This window comes from Mugil cephalus, chromosome 1 (assembly GCF_022458985.1).
Source record: "Mugil cephalus isolate CIBA_MC_2020 chromosome 1, CIBA_Mcephalus_1.1, whole genome shotgun sequence".
Classification (NCBI taxonomy): domain Eukaryota; kingdom Metazoa; phylum Chordata; class Actinopteri; order Mugiliformes; family Mugilidae; genus Mugil; species Mugil cephalus.
Genome location: NC_061770.1, coordinates 43,297,212 through 43,314,901, shown reverse-complemented (window position 1 = coordinate 43,314,901; position 17,690 = coordinate 43,297,212). Strand labels below are relative to the sequence as shown.

General features: G+C 43.3%; 1 protein-coding gene across 1 annotated transcript in view; it reads left to right on the top strand.

Annotated features, from left to right (window-relative positions):
* LOC125020625 (glucosidase 2 subunit beta-like) overlaps positions 1-15,716 on the top strand; it is a 135,466-nt gene extending 119,750 nt beyond the window's left edge. Inside the window, exons 14-15 of the mRNA XM_047606079.1 lie at positions 10,329-10,428; positions 14,160-15,716. Of these exons, the coding sequence (XP_047462035.1) occupies positions 10,329-10,428; positions 14,160-14,297 (238 nt within the window). The 3' untranslated portion in view covers positions 14,298-15,716. The remainder of the gene's footprint in view (positions 1-10,328; positions 10,429-14,159) is intronic.
* The last annotated feature ends 1,974 nt before the right edge of the window (positions 15,717-17,690 follow it).

Here is a 17,690-nt window from a genome sequence, read left to right as displayed (position 1 = left end):
AGCTATGGACAGAAACATAATCAGAGGGTAATTTGGCATCATGACAATGTTGATGTGTGACAGTATTTTTTCAGTTTTCTCTAATTCTGGTACGTGTGAGTCAGCTAACGGCGTTTGATGAATGTTAAAAGAGGAGAACGGAGGAGAAAATGTACTCCTGACAGCACAGTGCGTTACATGGATCCATAGGCGTGCCAATTAAACTGTGTACACTTTAATATCAAGCTCATTTAACTTGATGTCAGTTCCAGAAATATTTTACATACTGACTCATCCTACGGGGCCGTTATTTTGAAATCGCTATTCAGAGTCTTGACGTCACCTCCGTCATTATCCCGAGATAAATTAGCACCTACTACAGCAATTGAGATTAAAAACCTTTGTGATCTCAAACGACTGACACACACACTCCAAAAAAAAAAAAAAAAAAAAAAACTTACAACCTAGTTTCCGGAAATTTCCATAATATCCACCAACGCTCCCTTCCAATGTCATTTATTTCTCCTCTACTTTTTAAGTAATTTCCGCTGCCTCAAAACTCCGTAACACATTCACCATTCAGTCTCTCTCCAGCGGCCGCGGCCCCTCGGCTCGCCCATGTCCTCATTCTGTTGAACTGGTGACATTTTGCCAGCAATGGTCTAGGGCTCATGGGAAATGGTGTTTGTTAAAGGCCACTAAAAACAGAAAATCCAAAGTTGGTGGGGGTATTACACCCTGTCTAGACATACTATAGACACACATTTCTCTGTTTTTTTTGTTTTTTGTTAATCTTTTTATTTTGAAGGACGACACACATTAATCAACATTTCTGTAAATGTGCCAGTGTTAGCCAGTTGGCTAATTTTCAACAACAAGATGTTCTGAAAGCAATTAAATCTGTTAAGTGAGGCAGTGTTGTTTGTTATTTGCATTATTATAAATATAATCAGTGTGATTTTTATTTCTGGGACACTACCCAGAATTCCCCGTTTCACACCGACTCTGACTGCGTGACAAATGTATAGCATTGACTTATCTTACTCCTCCGATACCCAACGTACTGCTGCAGCTGATTCTCTTAAACTTGAACAGTGTAAATCTCTTGCCTTTAACAGTTGCACCATAGAAACACAGTCAACGTGTGCATATGTCTGTATTACTTTAATCCCATCTGTTCTTGCAGGGCTCTCTCCCAAAGATGAAAAGTGACACCAACATGTTTGTACTCGCCCATGATCGCGTCCTCTCATAGACTGCAACTGTTCTTCAACAAGTTTATTGCTTTTCTGTACAATCAGACACCTCTACATATTCCTGCCCACCCACTCGATCAACAAGGGGGCTAACGAATTAAGCTAGCACAAGGAATTGCAGTTCTTCAAATGGCCACTTGAGTTTGGCTCAGCGCGTTCTCATAGACTTTCATGTTAAAACCTTCCAACCTGACGACACAAATAAACATGTTTACCGCCTGCTACAATACACCTGACTGGTGGAAGAGAGCACAGGTGGATGAAAGCTTTGGCATTTCCATCTCTGCTCCACTCACGTCGCAGCTCTTTGCTCCGTTTTTGAATTAGCCACGACTTAAATGAGATTTGTGGTTCTGCATCAGAACTAGGCTGCACGTAATTAGTTATAGTTACTAATTACTTCTCCCCAAAAGTAACAGCATTGGTAACTGAATTACTCCACTGTAAAAGTAACTCGTTACCAGGCGAAGTAACTATTTGCAGCTCTTTTCTGAGAGCTCAGCTTCGATGAGTCGCTTCACTTCACGCTTCATAGCGTCACATAATGCTCCAGTGGCGTGGGGAGTTTTTCTGAGGAAGCCAAATCAGATGAAAACTATAAGCTATATATGCTTTTTAGAAGGTGGGCTACACAAAAGAGTATGCTGCAGCTCGTATGTTGTAAGTTGTTGCCTCCAAATCTCCACCATCCATCACTGCACTTGCTAATTTTGCTGACGAAATATCAACACAGACTTGCTAACCTGGCGTTATTTCATTCAGCGGTTCCATGATATGATACTATGTTTTTGATTGGCGTGAGGTGAAAGTGGGGGTGTGGCTTCCTTTGACCCAGTCCCAGCCAATCACTGGTGAGCAGTGTCATGACAGCAGCCTCGTCTCGTTGGTTCCTCATTGTTCTTATTTTCTGCTTGGCCTCTTTGCCGACAACACTGTGTAATACTTCACCACTTTTTCACTATGTAACATCTAGAGGGCGCTGTTTTACACACTTTTAAATGCTCAACAATTAGAGAAGAGAAATAAAGAGGAGATGACAGTGGCACAACAGAGAAGAATTGACGAAACTGTTAAAAGGAGTGTTTTTTATTTAATGACGGCTACAGAGACGATAAAGGAGAGTTAGCATGGCCTCCCTTGGCCTCCAGGAGAAGACGCCACTGTAAAAAAAACACATTTAACTGTCGTTAACGGTAACGGCGTTGTAACAATGGAAATAGTAATTAGTTAGATTACCCTTTACTGATAAAAATAACGCCATTAGTGACGCCATTATTCACGCGACGCAGAGATGCAGCAGCTCTGATTGGAACAAAATGCATTTCCTTGTTCATGTCTCTCAGTGTACTGTTCCTACTACACAATATCTACCTGATCATCCTTTCCTTTTCACGCGTTGCAGTGAAGCGCAAATGACTGATGAACTGCAGACTTTTTAGGTGGTGCTTTTGCAGAATGTTACCAGCGCGTATAAGGATAAAGCACGCTTTATGTAGAGGGAAACCCGTCCCAGACACAGAGGGTTAGTCGTCTTCATGGATACTCTGATTAATGGTTGGTATCGAACACACTGGTAAAGGTGTCCCGGTCCAGATATGTCACCACAAACTGTAAAACTCTGGTGTAGAGATGTACCTGGGTGTGAGTTTAGCCTATACTATACCGTACTGTTCAACCGGTCCACACCATCATCATTTCCATGTGCATTTCTTTTTAGTAAAATAACTAATGACTGTTTATTGCTTGGCTCTGCACTGCTTTGCTTTTTCCAGTGCGCTCACTTAATGAGTGCAGTGATGCTCCCTTTCATGTGTTCGTATCAAAGCCAATCCCTTAATTGTTTTGATGGGCATTTAAAAAAAAATGGAGGGGGAGGAAGGGGGGGTGTATTTTGGTTATTTATTTATTTTTTTTATATACCTCATCTTATCTAAGCCATAATGATTTAACCTACAGAGCAGTGACAGTTCCACTGGAACAAGTGCATAATTATACATTTAAGTGTTCTACTTAATGCGCTCATTTTCAAGCTGTCAAGGTCATTCACTGGAGTGCCATTAGCAAAGAGAGGGCCCCTCTTTACCTGGAAACATGGCAGCCGCTTAATGCCCAATACTCAACAGGAGCGTGCCGCGGTGTAACAGCGAAGCGAGGGAGGTTTAGAAATTAGTTTATATAACACACTCCCCATTATAGGGAATGGAAGGCGGCTCCTGATGTGTTTCTGATATATGGTCTCCAGCAGCCCACATGTTACGCGGTTATCAAGGCGAAGGGGTAATGACTCTTGTGTGTCTTAGGAGAGGGTAAAAGTGGTAGGGAGTGGAGAGAGAGCGGGGGGAGCTGACACTGTGAACCCCTGATGGCCTTTCTGCTGGGTAGCCATGGCAACATCTAGCCCAGCCGTTAATGAGGCACAAGTGAGCTGTTAACGGAATACTGATTTGGGTTTGACATCAGCCCTGATTCATATCTGTCAGGAGGTGTTGATGAAATATGCACCCTGAGTTTGTTTTATAACCGCGAGGAAAATGGCCCCGGTCTTCTGTTTATGCAGCCCGGCGCGAAACAACATGTGCCATGGATGCTGCTCTCGGTAATTATGTGGGTCAGTGGCGTGTACGTCGGAGAACTCGACGACGAAATTCACGCGCGCCGCTTTAGATTTAACTAGCGGACTTGCTGATTAATTTATTCGCACATTACCGTGTGTAATATTTAAATCCTCGCGTGCGCCCCCCCACCCACCCAAAAAAAATTCAGAAGAGGCGTAAACGTCGTCTTTGTGCATCATTCATGTGAGATGGAGTGAAAGCGAAGCCCTGACTGAGCATGTGCCCTTCATATGTTCCTGTGAGTATGAATTATTTATTAAGGTGCTGGGCACAATGGGTGGTAGCGGGGTGAGAGGAGCATCAGTGACTGGCACAGTAATGACGGTGCCTGGGCTCATCTCACAACGCTGCTCTCTGATTGGTGACCTGACACCAGTGGCAGAGGTTAGCGATGCATGGCGCTGCTCGGCTATGAGAGCAGGCCCCTTTTTTTATTTTATTTTATTATTTTTTCTTTATATATATATATATATATATATAATAAAGTAGCACGGCTCCACTGAATCCAAATTAACCAGCAGCTCCCAAATGACTCTCTTTACCTGCCAGTGCGTTGCTGCGTCTCATGCTGTAAATGATTAGCGCATTAACAGCATAGTGAGGGGACTAACTTGCTGCTCCAGACCCCTTGTTAAAGCAACGGAAAAGCATAACGGTGAGGTATAATTCATTGCAGTGGCAGCTAATGAGCGGATGCTGCAGCGGGAAGGTGACAGTAATAAGTGTAGACGTTACACCGTCTTAACACAGGTACTGTATTTCATTAGGACTGCACAAGGATGGAGTAGAGGAACCGGTTGTTAGAGGAGCATTTATATGTAATCTGATGCTGAGTTGGCACATCTAATCTGACAGCTCTTGTCTCTCCGTAGCTGAAAATGTATGGTAGTGTATCTGAAGGACCTGGCTTGATGTCGATGCTCCCCGTAACAGAAAGTGACGGCAGTTGCCTGTGAAGTTGGAGTCAGTTGTCATGACAGTTTCTGTATTTCCTCAAACAGCGACCTTTATTTACCTCAACCGCTGGAAGTGACAGGTTTTTATCTGAAGCAGGCTTACACTCGTTTAATTATAATCGTGGTAATTCGTCATATTTTAATATGACGAGGGAAGCCTTTTGTTTTAAACCCCACCCACATTTAATACAAACCCTTCCTGTGATTATTTCAAATTAAAAGCACTACAAAGATTTAATAGACAAAAAAACAATCTTAACTTTTTTAATTAGGACTTTTATTGTGTAACATTTGCAACATAGACTGGGATCAAGCATGGTCTGTATATAAATATGGATGGCAGAACTGATCCTTAAATTAAGCCAAAGCAAGTAGAGCTCCCCCTGGTGACTGACTGAGGTATAGGTCATAAGCTCCACCTCCTCCATGTTAGTGGATGGGACCTGTGCCAAACTAAAACACTAAAATACATGTCAAATATTATTTTATTTATTTATTTTAAGGATGGTCTTTGTAATGTTGATGCCGGTTCAAGAGTCAATTCTTTGGATAAGTTTCGTTTTAGTCAGTTATTTGACAGTATAGAAACAGGATGTGACATAATGGCAAGTACCAGTTGCCATGCCAACCACTCCGTAAAGCTCTTTCTTTCTTTCTTTCTTTCTTTCTTTCTTTCTTTCTTTCGCCTCATTTCTTTGCAACTGTTAGAGGTAGAGCAGAGCATAGTGGTAATCAAACAAAAACGCAAGTGAGTCTTACGGACGTGTGGTCGAGTCATGGACGTCGTGGCTTCACTCTGGGACAGTAGCCTCCTGGTTAGACTCCAGCTTTAAACTCACAAGATGGCGCTGCCAATATCCCTGGAAGGACTTGGCAAGACGTCCATTGTTATACTGTCTATGTTCTAAGCATACAACCCCAAATTTAGTATTTCCCGACTATGGGATAAATTAAAGGATTCTTTTATTTTTCTTGGATTAAAGTGATGGAAATTACATTTTTCTTTTTCTTTTTTCCTTTTTTCCCCCTCTGGTCTGTGTTTGAAGGCTTGTATCAACCACACCCCGGTCATTATCTGAGTCTTTCAACTGACTGTCTGACTGACTTTTTATTTTATGTGTTTGTACTTTGTGTGCAACAAGGGCACTTTAGTCAAAGGTCTTGAAGGGGAGGGATGGTTAAACGATGATAATGAAACATCCTCTTTTATGCTTCATCTCACTTTTGACTTAAACATTAAACACGTGCAGTAAGAACCTAGAACAACCATAAAAACGTTAATGTTTGCTGCTGCAAGTGGACGTCAGGAATAGGACATTTTGCTACTAAATCCTCTGCGGACGCCGTCTTTTGCAGATATGTATATGTATATACCAGTCAAACACTGAATTGAATGAGAAGGTGTGTCCAAACTTTTGACTGGTAGTGTAGATTAATTGGTCAGGGTGATTAAAAAATGAAAAATCTGTGTTTTTATGTTTCCATTTTTATAAATAGGCAAATCATTTCCAGTAGTAAAAACAACAAAGAAACAAAACAAATGGTTCCAACAGTGTTTGATTTTGTTCCCGACACAAAGCAGACGAAAAAATGAACGAAACTATGAGGAAACATCAGTCAAAGGCAGTAAGGCCGAGTTCAGACATTAGCGCAGTGTGAAAATACAGCGCCATTCATTTCAATTAGACCACGGCGTTGGCACGCCAGAGCTCCGGCTCAACTACTGCTGCAAGGTCGTCTCCAAAGTCACAGCACTAGCTTCAAAAACACGAGCTTATTTCTGGTACGTTACTTGTAGCATGAAGGACATATTTATACTATTTATGTGGTGTATATTAGTTTTTCCTCCAGTTTCAAGCAGATTTAACCAGCTTCCAACAGTCAGTACCACAGTTTTAATGTTCGACATCAGGCTTCTTCAGTCTCTTTGTTTGCAAGCACGAATGTAATTGTGTTGCATGAAATAAGCATGTTTCATACATGAGTTTACTTTCATGTGCAGGATGCAGATGAGCAGATTCATATTCTGTTTACTTGAGGAAACGGGAGTCGTGCCAAACGGGGCCACCATTGTGTTCATTTTTTTTTTCCCCCTGTGGTTTTCGTTCATCCACTTTCTCTCCAGCGAAGGCCCACGGTCTCAAAACGCACATCACGCGCACATCAAGGCGCGCACAAATAACCCTTTTTTTTTGGCCCAGATTTCTCCCGCCTCCCCCCCCCCCTTCTTCTAATATCTGCGGGGTGTTCAAACACCAGAGCAGAAATGATAATTGCTTCTGAAAGGTTGATTTGTGGCTGTATCGGAGGGGGTAACTGTCCTCTCGGTGCTGGGCGAGATTAGCCGTGGATCTCCGGGATTTATCGTTCCAGGCGCGTGGATTAGCGCCGCGGCGGAGTTTAAAACAGAATCGCTGGCGACCACGTCGTTTTAAAAGAAGTAAGAGGAGCTTATATCGGCTCAGGCCATTATCAGGAGAAGAAGAGGGAGCTAATCAGCTTTTTAATGCTAATTACTCTACTTGAGCATCAGATTATATATTATTTTTAAATCCGTAAAACAATATCAGTTACAAAAAGTGGTCCAACACTGATAGTTTGGACGTAATCTACACTTTTTTTTTTCCTTTATTCTTTATTAAACCCCGCAGTAAACTCATCGTGGAGCAGAAACTGTGATTTTCGGTGCTATTTTTCACCGGCTATAATTAAATCACAAATGCATCTGCTATGCCTCGTGTCAATAGGAATCACACCTTAGTAATTCAGAGAGAAAATTAAATGAGATCGGCTCCCTAATGTGTGCGGTCGGAGGCACGTCTCGATATCTCCCCCACGATGCAAAGTAAATGTATGGATAATGCGCTTAGCTGCCGAGATATGCCGCTATTACAGGTTTATCTTTGATGGAAGGTGCATTTTATGGCATTAGAGGAGGCCAGACGCAGAAGGAACCAGAAACCAGACATCTGCAAATAAGATTCTCTGCGTTTTAAGCTAGAACAGGAGCATCTTTTCAATATCTTGCGTCATTAATCATTAAAAGGAAGCCAGCCGAGCTCCCGGCCCTTCCACGTGGCTGGAAATGGATTTAAAAAAAAATGAAAAAATAAAAAAAGATTCAGCCTCTACTCCCAGTGTTAATCTAGTTATGCTAATTCATGCTATTTTCCTGAAAACATAAACCGCTGTCGGTAGCGTTGAGCTGCTTTGTCGGACAGCCAAACCCGGGATGCAGCAGACAACAGGTGCGGCAGACCAGGCAGCGGGAAGACACATGTAGTAACCCACATAATTTAAGGAGACTGACCCTGCTGCTGCTACAAGTGCGAGCGAGCTTGATTTGTGTCATGGCTGCAGCTTAAAGCCAAACTGTGACAAATTGGATGAGAAAATGAAGTTGTCACTGAGCCAGTGGGGTCCATTTTGCACATTTGAGTTGAGCTATATTGTCTGTCACAGGGTCAGGGTAACATATAGTGCTGTTTATGCACACCGGTGCCGTTACATTAAGCGGCGGGGCTCAGTGTGGCGTTTTCCACAGGTGTAAATAAGGAGCCGCGCACCAGTCAGGTGATAACTGTAGAATGACCGTAGGAAATGGCCTGCCAATACCAACTGCAAGTAGGTATTATTACGGGGAATGATCTGTCAATAAAATTCCATCTCGTGACTCCTGCGAGTCCGAAGGACTGGAGTGTGTTGGCCACATCTCAGCGATAACTCAAGCCTAATTGACAGGGCCTACACTGCCCCCTGGGGCACAAGAGGGCTGACAGAGCGAGAATGGAGATTAAGGAAGGAAGGGAACGGAGGTGAGGGGAGGGAATGAGGTGTGGGTTGGGTGGCGGAGGGCGGAGGGGGCCGCGATGGATGAGGAGGTGATGCGCGAGGGATCCCTAGTCAACTAGCAGCGAGAGCCGGAGCACTGTCACTTTCTCTGTTTGCCATGTCTGCTGGCTCTGACAGCAATCCATTTGAGGGCCCCCCGCTGCTAACAGAGTGCTAAAACCCAATCAAACAGGCTCCGAGGAAAAAGGCGAGACGCTCGGGCCCAGCCGGCTTCCACTCGTGTGAGCAATTCACCTCCGACTGACCCGTTCAGGCGTCTTAAATAAGCCATGCACGTCGCGAACAGCAGAGAAGTCATACTCTGGGACCCCAAGACAGCCATGTAAAGCTGGAGAGTGCTTTTTTTTTTTTTTTTTTTTCTCGATATCTCCGAGTTTGCCCTCATCAAGGTCGAACGAGGAAGAAAAAAAAAAAGAAATGTGCAAAGAAATTCTCTCCTTAATCGCACCGACTGGAATATAGTGTTTATTTCCCAGATAGAAAATTTAAATTCTTCAGTCAGATTTGAGATTTATTTCGTGTTAAAAAAAATAAAACTCAAAAAGCGTCATCTGATGTTTGACGGCCAGTTGGGTGTCGAGCTTCAGAGCTACATGCTAATGAGGATCTCCTCGTTAGGATAACATTCAATTGTGACCAATTAAGAGAACGTATAAAAATGAAATGAAGCCGCATTCGAAGATCAGAGCAGATCTCGCGCCTTTAATCCCGGTGGAAAGGTCAGCGTGCTCTCATTGATCAGCGCCGCACACTTGTGACAGGATTGGCACGGCTGAGGAAGGTACTTAGGCAAATTAAAAGAACAATACTTAGAATTTCCAGCTCTTTACAGCTCTTTATCCACAATGATTAATGGACGACTGGAACGCCGCTGAACAAAAGAGCTGCAGGTTTCTTTTTCATTTACTGCATGTTTCCCTGAAAGTGCAAAGGCTGATTTCATTATTTATGCTCCGTCTTGAGCACGGCAGACAGAAAATAGTTGCTAGCTGATGTAGGGCAAAAGATCAGAGCGGAGACGTTTCAGTAAAAAATCTCCCGTCAGCCACGCACCAATTGTAGAAAAGATTTTCCCCCCTAACAGGATTACAATGCTTTGCACAAATCGATACTCGGCAGCAGTTGACGCCACCTCAAAGAAGCTGCTTGAGCTCGACGAAAGATCAGAGAGAAGTTCGCCCCGTGAAGGCATAATGAAATGGCATCTGCCGGCACCGCGTTGGACAGTGTCCACTGGCACCCCGGTTTGCGTTGGTTTTCCAAACTCCCCTTGAAATGTTTGGTGAGAATGTAATTAGCTTAGCGCTGGGCAGGCACTCACTCATTGGAGACGGGCTTTGCTGTTTTTTTTGTTCTCCTCTCTTCCCTCGTGTGTTATTGCAACACGGTATTAACTCAAAATTCTAATTAATATTTCCGCTCCATTGTTGAGGGGATGTGAGCGTGCCGGTGCCAGGAACCGAAGAAGGGCACTGCCAGCCTGGCCATCTTGGCAGCTTCCTTATTTCTTTCTGGGAGGAAGTGTTTTTATTTTCTGTTCTGAGTTTGTCCCAATTTTTCTTAATAGACTATTTTGACCAAGAGACAGAAGCTTGGTTTCCACTGGAGGATTAAACGAAGCATTTTTTTTTTCTTCTCTCAATTCCTTTTTTCTTTCTTTCGTGTTTCAGGAGGTGGGGGATGTGGGCAGGGACGCCGAAGAACCAGTACAATCAGATGGTGTATGAGAACGGAGAGCCCTGCTGGCAGGGAGGTTCGCGCAGTACGACAGTAAGTACGACACGTGTTCCGTACAAACATACGTTAGACGCTTCCATCGCAGCCCTGGAAGAATACGAGAGCTCAAAGAAGAACATGAATAAACTAACAGATATTCACACGAACAAATGGTACATGCACACACTGACAGGCTGTCAGACAAAGAGGAGAGTCTTTGCTCCACTCATTAGAGTTCCACCCTAAATAAAAGATGCGTTGAAGCTCAGGTAGTTATTAAATAATTGAATTATCTAAGGTTTTTATCTTTCATATTTACTTAGATAGATAACATAGCTGCGAGGACGTAGCTTTGGTCCAGATTCCTTTATAGAACAATGCGGTGAGAGTACGCACTGAGAACCTCATGCATTTTCATGCTGTACATTATTTAACTTGTCAGTCAACCTGATTAGTCATGAACTCCTGGACCATCTTAGAAGTCTTCCTGATTTTAATTTGCACTTAGAGCCAACTTGTTCTTCACCTGCCGTCTTAGTTCTTTCTGTCGGTACAATGTCTTGTCACACCCTGGAAGCCGCCCACAAATGATTTGTAGTCTGGAACAGCTCCGTTGGGAACTGGTTATGCTCTGGCTAAGATCTGCCAGGACAATCAAATCGGCCAGACGGGCTCTAATAATAGAGGAATGTATCGCAACAATTCAAGACATTTGATTTTTATCCTTTTGGCTGTAAAAGTAATTGATGTTAAGCAAAACTAGCTGCCTACATGTAAATACAAATCTGCAAAATGCTTGATGTGAGTGATGCTGACTTTCGTTCATCAGGGGAGGTGTGGTGTAGCAGTTAGAGGTCGCAGGGAAATTAAAGGTTAAAATTCATGACAACTTCAGGGGAGAAAGACAAAGACACTCTTGCAATTATTTTGATGTGAAGAGACAGAAAGCTGCATTTATTGAGACAAAATGACAATAAACGTGGTCTCTGTTGTGGACAGGTTCTCAGCTCCAAAAATGTTGTAGACGATTAATGTAGCAAATAGAGATCGACCGATATGGATTTTTTTAGGGCCGATACCGATTTTTTTAAATCAGCATTGGCCGATGGCCGATACGCGCTGCCGATTTTTCTGAGCTGATATTTGGAACTGATGCTGCTTTTTCTTCCTCCATTTACATGATAGAAATGACACAATGATAATAAACGTTACAAGTTCTCATTTAACCAAAAACATAAACATTTATTGTGGTGGATTGACAGCCTGCCAGCTTGTAGAGAGAGAAAAAAAACAGCAGCTAGCAAACTCCTCTTAACAACAACAGTAAAAGTTAGGACTGTTGCTAACGACTTTAATGTGTTGGTGCTAAGTGATAAAGTAAACAGAGCTTTGTTTGCCAAAAAAACCCAAAACAAACCAAAAAAAAAAAGGCGTGTCGATATGAATACAAGAATTTTCCAGCTTCCAGCTGCACAAATTCTGCTGGTGGGGGAGGGGCAATGTATGGGCTGCACAGGTCCGCAGCCTCTCCAGCCGTACAGGGCTGCCTGTGGTTACGCCTGTCTGTAAATCTTGCCAGGGAAAAAAATATATAGGTATCAGCATATCAGCCGATACCAGTAACAGAATGCAAATATTGGCCCAATATATCAATCTTTAGTAGCGAATCGGCCTCAAAAATAAACACAACTTAAGTTCACTGTGCAAAGAAGACGTGGGAAGGAAACAAGGCATCTTCTCTGCATTAATCGGGGACAATTCAGAGCCTCATCACGATGCTAATATTTAACCGGTGCATTTATTTGGCTACACTGTCTTTTAACATGAGAAATCTGACTCCACCTATTTAACCTGGTCTGGAAGGCTACACTTTAGCTGTAGTAGACAAGTAGACTGCTCTTAGTTCCTGGGCTCTCCTTTATCATTTAGCATAAAACAAAAATGTGCGTACAGTTGCTGTTAAGCCATGCGGTCAGTCATGGTTTATATTATATTTATATTTATTCTGTTGTATTCATAATTTTGATTGGCCACTCCCTGTAACAGTGAGGACTTAGTCAGTCACATATTCAGTTCAGTTGATCACGGTTTAGTTTGGTTGACTACAGCCCTGTTGTTGTGGTGCTTTGCACCTCTTTGTTCAGTCTACAGTGTTTTTTTTCTGGTTAACGTTCCTCCGGTTGCGTCATTCTCTGCGTAACCCGTGTCTTTCAGTCACTGTTAAGACATCCATTTACATATTTTGTTTGAGAATTTGCTCTATTAAAAATGTAACACGTATAATCATCTTACTCTCCGTGCCTTGCCCCCTTCTTCAAATCCGAGTCCAATAAAAGTCGCTTGCAAATGTAAGTACCCATGCGATCCAGGGGCCCCCTTTGAAAAGACTAAATTGAATCTCTCTGATACGACCCCCTAGCCGCGTGCAGACGGCATAAATGAAGTCTCGTCAGAAGTAGGCGCTCATTATATCTGAAATGCTGAAACCTCAGCTTAGGGTAGTACTCTCGCTTTCTAAAATTTTTTACTTCAGTAGAGGGACCACTGGGTCATATTGATGTAATCCAAATTCATGCAGTGTGCAGTTTATCTTACGAGTCTGTGGGGGGAGAGGGTGAACTCAGCTTTTTTCACTTCAGAGTGGATTCAAAACCAACTTCTCCCATTGTTTGGTGCGTGATTCTAATTTAAGGCTATTGGACCGGTTGTAGTCACCGGATTAGATGCAGAGATCTGGAAATGCGTTATTACAGTCAACGATAAAGGAGGGTTGGTGTTGTTGTGTTTACCAATTTTCAGTTTTACCGCTAAACCCCAGCCCTGATTAGAAAGCTCCGTTTGGTGAATACAAGGTTTTATAATGAAAAAAGAAATTAAGAAATTAAATTTTACACGGCAGTACATCTTTATTTTTTGTCCCTAGAAATCCTACTAGTAGATTTCCCACCAAGCCCTTTATTAAACCTTCCTGTTACTTATTATAAGCGTTATAGAGTTCTCACAGACAATGACAGGTTAACTGATCTTAATGAGTAATATTGGTCTCATTTTCCAAACTGTCCTAAACCTGATCAGCCCAAACACTGATCTCTGGCTCCCCCCCACCTTTAGTAATCATCCACACGAGGATAAGAAAAGTCTTTGTCTCACTAAGCAGCACACACCCACTTAACATCTCCTTGCAACAAGACACCAAGTAACATAACAAAAGGCGCTATTTTTAATCAAAGCGCGGGACAAAACCAAATCACCAGTTCTACCGGCCTCAAACTTCAGCACAATACTACCTGTCAAGTCCCCATCTCTCCGCTTCTCCAGGTGCTTTTGTTCAGGGTGCAGTGTGATGTGAGGGGGTTGCCATGGAAACCACCCAGAAGTAAAATAAGTTGTTTTCCCCCGCGCTCTCTTGCAGGGGGCGTCAGAGTCGCCCGTTAAAGTCAAGCGACAGTCACATCCAGCTGCCTCACATGTGCTGTGACATCAGTCATGTCTCATGACGCCTCGTCTCGCTGTCCCCTCAGTCCCCGGCGACGCCGGGAAAGTCCAGACCCCGAAAATATTCGAGGCGCAACAAGTCAGCTCAATGTCTTCTTCTGCATAATTCTTTCACGGTCTGAAGCGAACCCCGTTTCTTTATCAAAGTTGAAAGGAAGGTTGGGAAATCATTAAAAACAAGAGGCAGGACAACTTCAGTCAGCTCCCTCTGCGAGATGAAACTGGCATGGCTCTAACAATGGCTCCTCTCCCCGCACCACCTCAACTTTTCTTTCTTTGTGCTTTTCTAGGTCACACTGACATGCGGAACGGAGACAGCCTTGCGATCAGTGAAGGAGCCCAGCAAATGCCAGTACATCATGGACTTTCAGACTCCTGTGGCCTGTCAGCCGGTGCTGAAGCAGCGGGGTATACACAGTGAACTGTGACCCCTCATCTTACTGGCCTAGCCTAGAATAACTTGGACCCCACCTCCTCCTTGGCTAGCCTGCAGTGACAGGCCCGGGTCCTGAGGGTCCTCTCAGACATCTGTGTTGTCAGAACATATATACTTCCAAGAAAGTCTGGCTAAGGTCAGTGTCTGATTCTCGGCAACACTGCTTCCTACACTGCTTTACTTTGTTACAGTGCTACTTTATTTGGTGTCAACGTCTGACCAGAGCATTTACTTGGACACTAGCGTTCTTAACTCCTGCTAAGGGTTAACCTCGGCAGGATTAAAGCGAGAGTCATTAAATTAATAAAACAAAACTAGATGAACTGTTGGGTCTAAGGACACTGCTGCTAATGTAATCTCTGTTAAATAACTGCTTTATTCACAGGCACAATCAAAGGAGCTCTGCTACATTATTATCGTCTCAAATCAAATCTTTCTAGAAGTAATGTGTGTTTAACTAACAACCAACAAATATAATATCTGCTAAAACCTGCTGTCCCCAGTAATTTAATAATGGTTTAAAGTCTTGAATCGATGTATTTGTTCCCGTTTGTGTCTTTGTACCACGTCGGTTATATAACCTAACATCCTCTAAGACTTCCGTAAATAGCTTCAAATGTAACCTGCTGCCTAACTTTTTTTTTTTTTTTTGTAACGTCTTTGTCTACGTAGCTTTTCCATCATTTCATGCAGCTTACTTTATATTATTATTGTTAGTCCTCATATGCGCTTTTGGGTTTCTTTCACCACTATTATTATTTTCTACATCCATTGCTGCAAAGCACTTCATGCTGAGGCTTTTGGCATATAAGGCCTTTTGCCATGAAAGACACCAGTATAATTAAATGTTAAATGTACGCTAACATTAGCAGGAGCAGAGAAAGCCTTCAAGTCAGTGAACTGACTCGGTAATAGACGGCAGTATCAGTAAACATCACATTAAATCAAACACAGACGGAACAGTGTCCCTTAATAGACTCAGACAAGATAATTGTTCTTTATTAATGTTACTTTGTTACGTTTGTTACTTACGTTCTAACGCGGCGCAGGCTGCTTCTTTTTCTACTGTGGTAATGGTTTAAATGTGTTAGTTTGTGTGTTCGAGCAGGGATATACACGCAACACGTATCAGCTCGTTTATTTAAACCAAAATAACACGTGTCCTCCAAATCCCCACATACGAGCACATGAATGGAACAAAACTAGAAGAACTTCCCAAGGAGGAAATTTCCATATTCTTGACTTTTTGCCTTTTCAGTAGGAAAAAATACGAAGGAAGTCCACCACATCATTCAGTATTGTCCTCTCAGATGTATATTCTAGTACGTTTACATTTAAAATCCAATAAAGTCAATTGTGTAAATGATGTAATAAATATAGTGACATGTAATAAACAGTTTCTTCATTTTAATCCGCTCTCTGTGAAACATTTTGAAAAGCATTTCACATGTTAAAGCCCAGACCTACAGCCGTGTGGACAGACTACAGGACAATATTTACAGACTTTCCTTTACTGATGTATAGTGAATTTAACATCTTTTGATTTCAGCCGGCATTAGCAGGCTGCTTCTAAAGCGAGCGTGCCGTCTATGATGTTGTTATGTAACATATTGGGGGGGGGGGTTCTGCGGCGGAGCCCTCTGCTCATTAAGGGGGAGCTACATCAGCTGTCAGGTATCCAATAGGCTGCCTGATATATTCCTCCTCTGCCGGGGCAGCTGGGTGGCGGTTTGCCTGCTAGCAATGCAATAGCCCCAGGCCCTGTAGCCCAGGGACTGCTGATTTTTATTTATCTGGCTTCAGCTCCCATCCACACACTCTATTTGATTGTGGCTCTAACTATTTGCTTTCACCTTCGATTTCGCACAACGGTGGTCAATTTTGTTAAATGTGCCAACGAAGTCGGACAAACACAAAAAAAAAAAAAAAAAAAAACGCCTCAGAGCCAACGTCGCATGTGACACGCAGACGTTGTTCTTGAATCCACGAAGGTAGGCGGTCGATGAGCTCAACGTTGTTTCCGCATCTCCGCATACTCTCATCTCGCCTCCATTCAAACGATTCAAATGCGCAACAGATGCCGGAGCCGGTGTCAGTATAACGGCGCCGAGCCGTCACGGGCTCCGAAACTCCGCCAACAGCTGGAGACGCTGCCAATCACCCCGACGAGAGTCAAGAGCAGCAAGGCGGCGTGACGTTAGAGGCATCTGGAGCGGAGCTTCAATCGCGCGTCGTTCGCCATATGGCGGCCGCGCCATTGTGTCTGGTGAAGAACTTTTTACCCCCCGGATGAAACCTTTCTCCCACGAAGGAACAGATTTGACAGTCTGCAGGGTATTAACAGCTCCTCACTTTACTGAATGATCATCGTGTGTTAAATTAGTGGCGTGCTTCACCCCGCGCGGCGTGGGCGGGAGCCACGTTGGAAGTTAACAGTTTAAATGGACAGTTATCAGGGAAGAGGAAAGAGAAAAAAAAATGTGTGTTTCTGTACTTTTTTTTTTTTTTTTTTTTAAACATCCCTGTCCAGTGACGTGCTGCTGCAGATCAGAGGAGGGAAGGAGGGAATAGTGGGAAGGATTCAGAAGGGAAACCGGGCACACGCTGAGCACACACGCGCTACTTTACACACCTCCATTCAGCGCATTTGCACATGAAGGGGCCGGGATGGAAAGACTTTCCAGTTGCGCGTGGGCGTATTTGTGTGTTGACTCCAAATTGCTAAAAGGGCCCAGAGGCTTTATATTGCATTAAATCTGCGACTCAGCTTTGTAGAAACTAGTTCAAGGTACCTGTTCTCTGGAGTGGGAGACAGCGAGCCCCTCTACCGACTGACTGACTGACTGGTTGACTGACGCCCACCACTACCCAGCAACGCTTTCACTCTTCTGGAGATTGTTTTTAAGCTTCCTCCTTTGAAGGGAGGCCAGTTATACCCTTGGGGCTGAGAGGGGTGGGGGGGAAAAAAAAGGACCCTGGCGTTGAGTCGGCGTGTGACAGTCACATCCAGCTCCCTCACGTCCGCGCTTACTCCAGTCTATTCAGTCACGATACCGACGCTTCACACTCAGCCTCTAGCCTACGTATTTTGTGCAAACAACACCATTTAAAGGCGTCTCTGAGAACACAGTGCATACAGTGTGTGTATATATATATATTCTTGTTGGACTACAATAACTCTGAAGCTGAATTTTCAAGTGATGGATTTTTATAATGTCCTCCTTCTAAGCGTATGTGATTGTGTGTTTTTTTTCCCTTTATAATACACCACCCTCAACCAAACAGCTCAAACCTTTTTAAAGTAATATTGCAAAAATAACTTTGCCTTGACCCATTGGAGGCAGCAGAACGAACACATTACTCTTATACGTGTAGATGAAGCTGT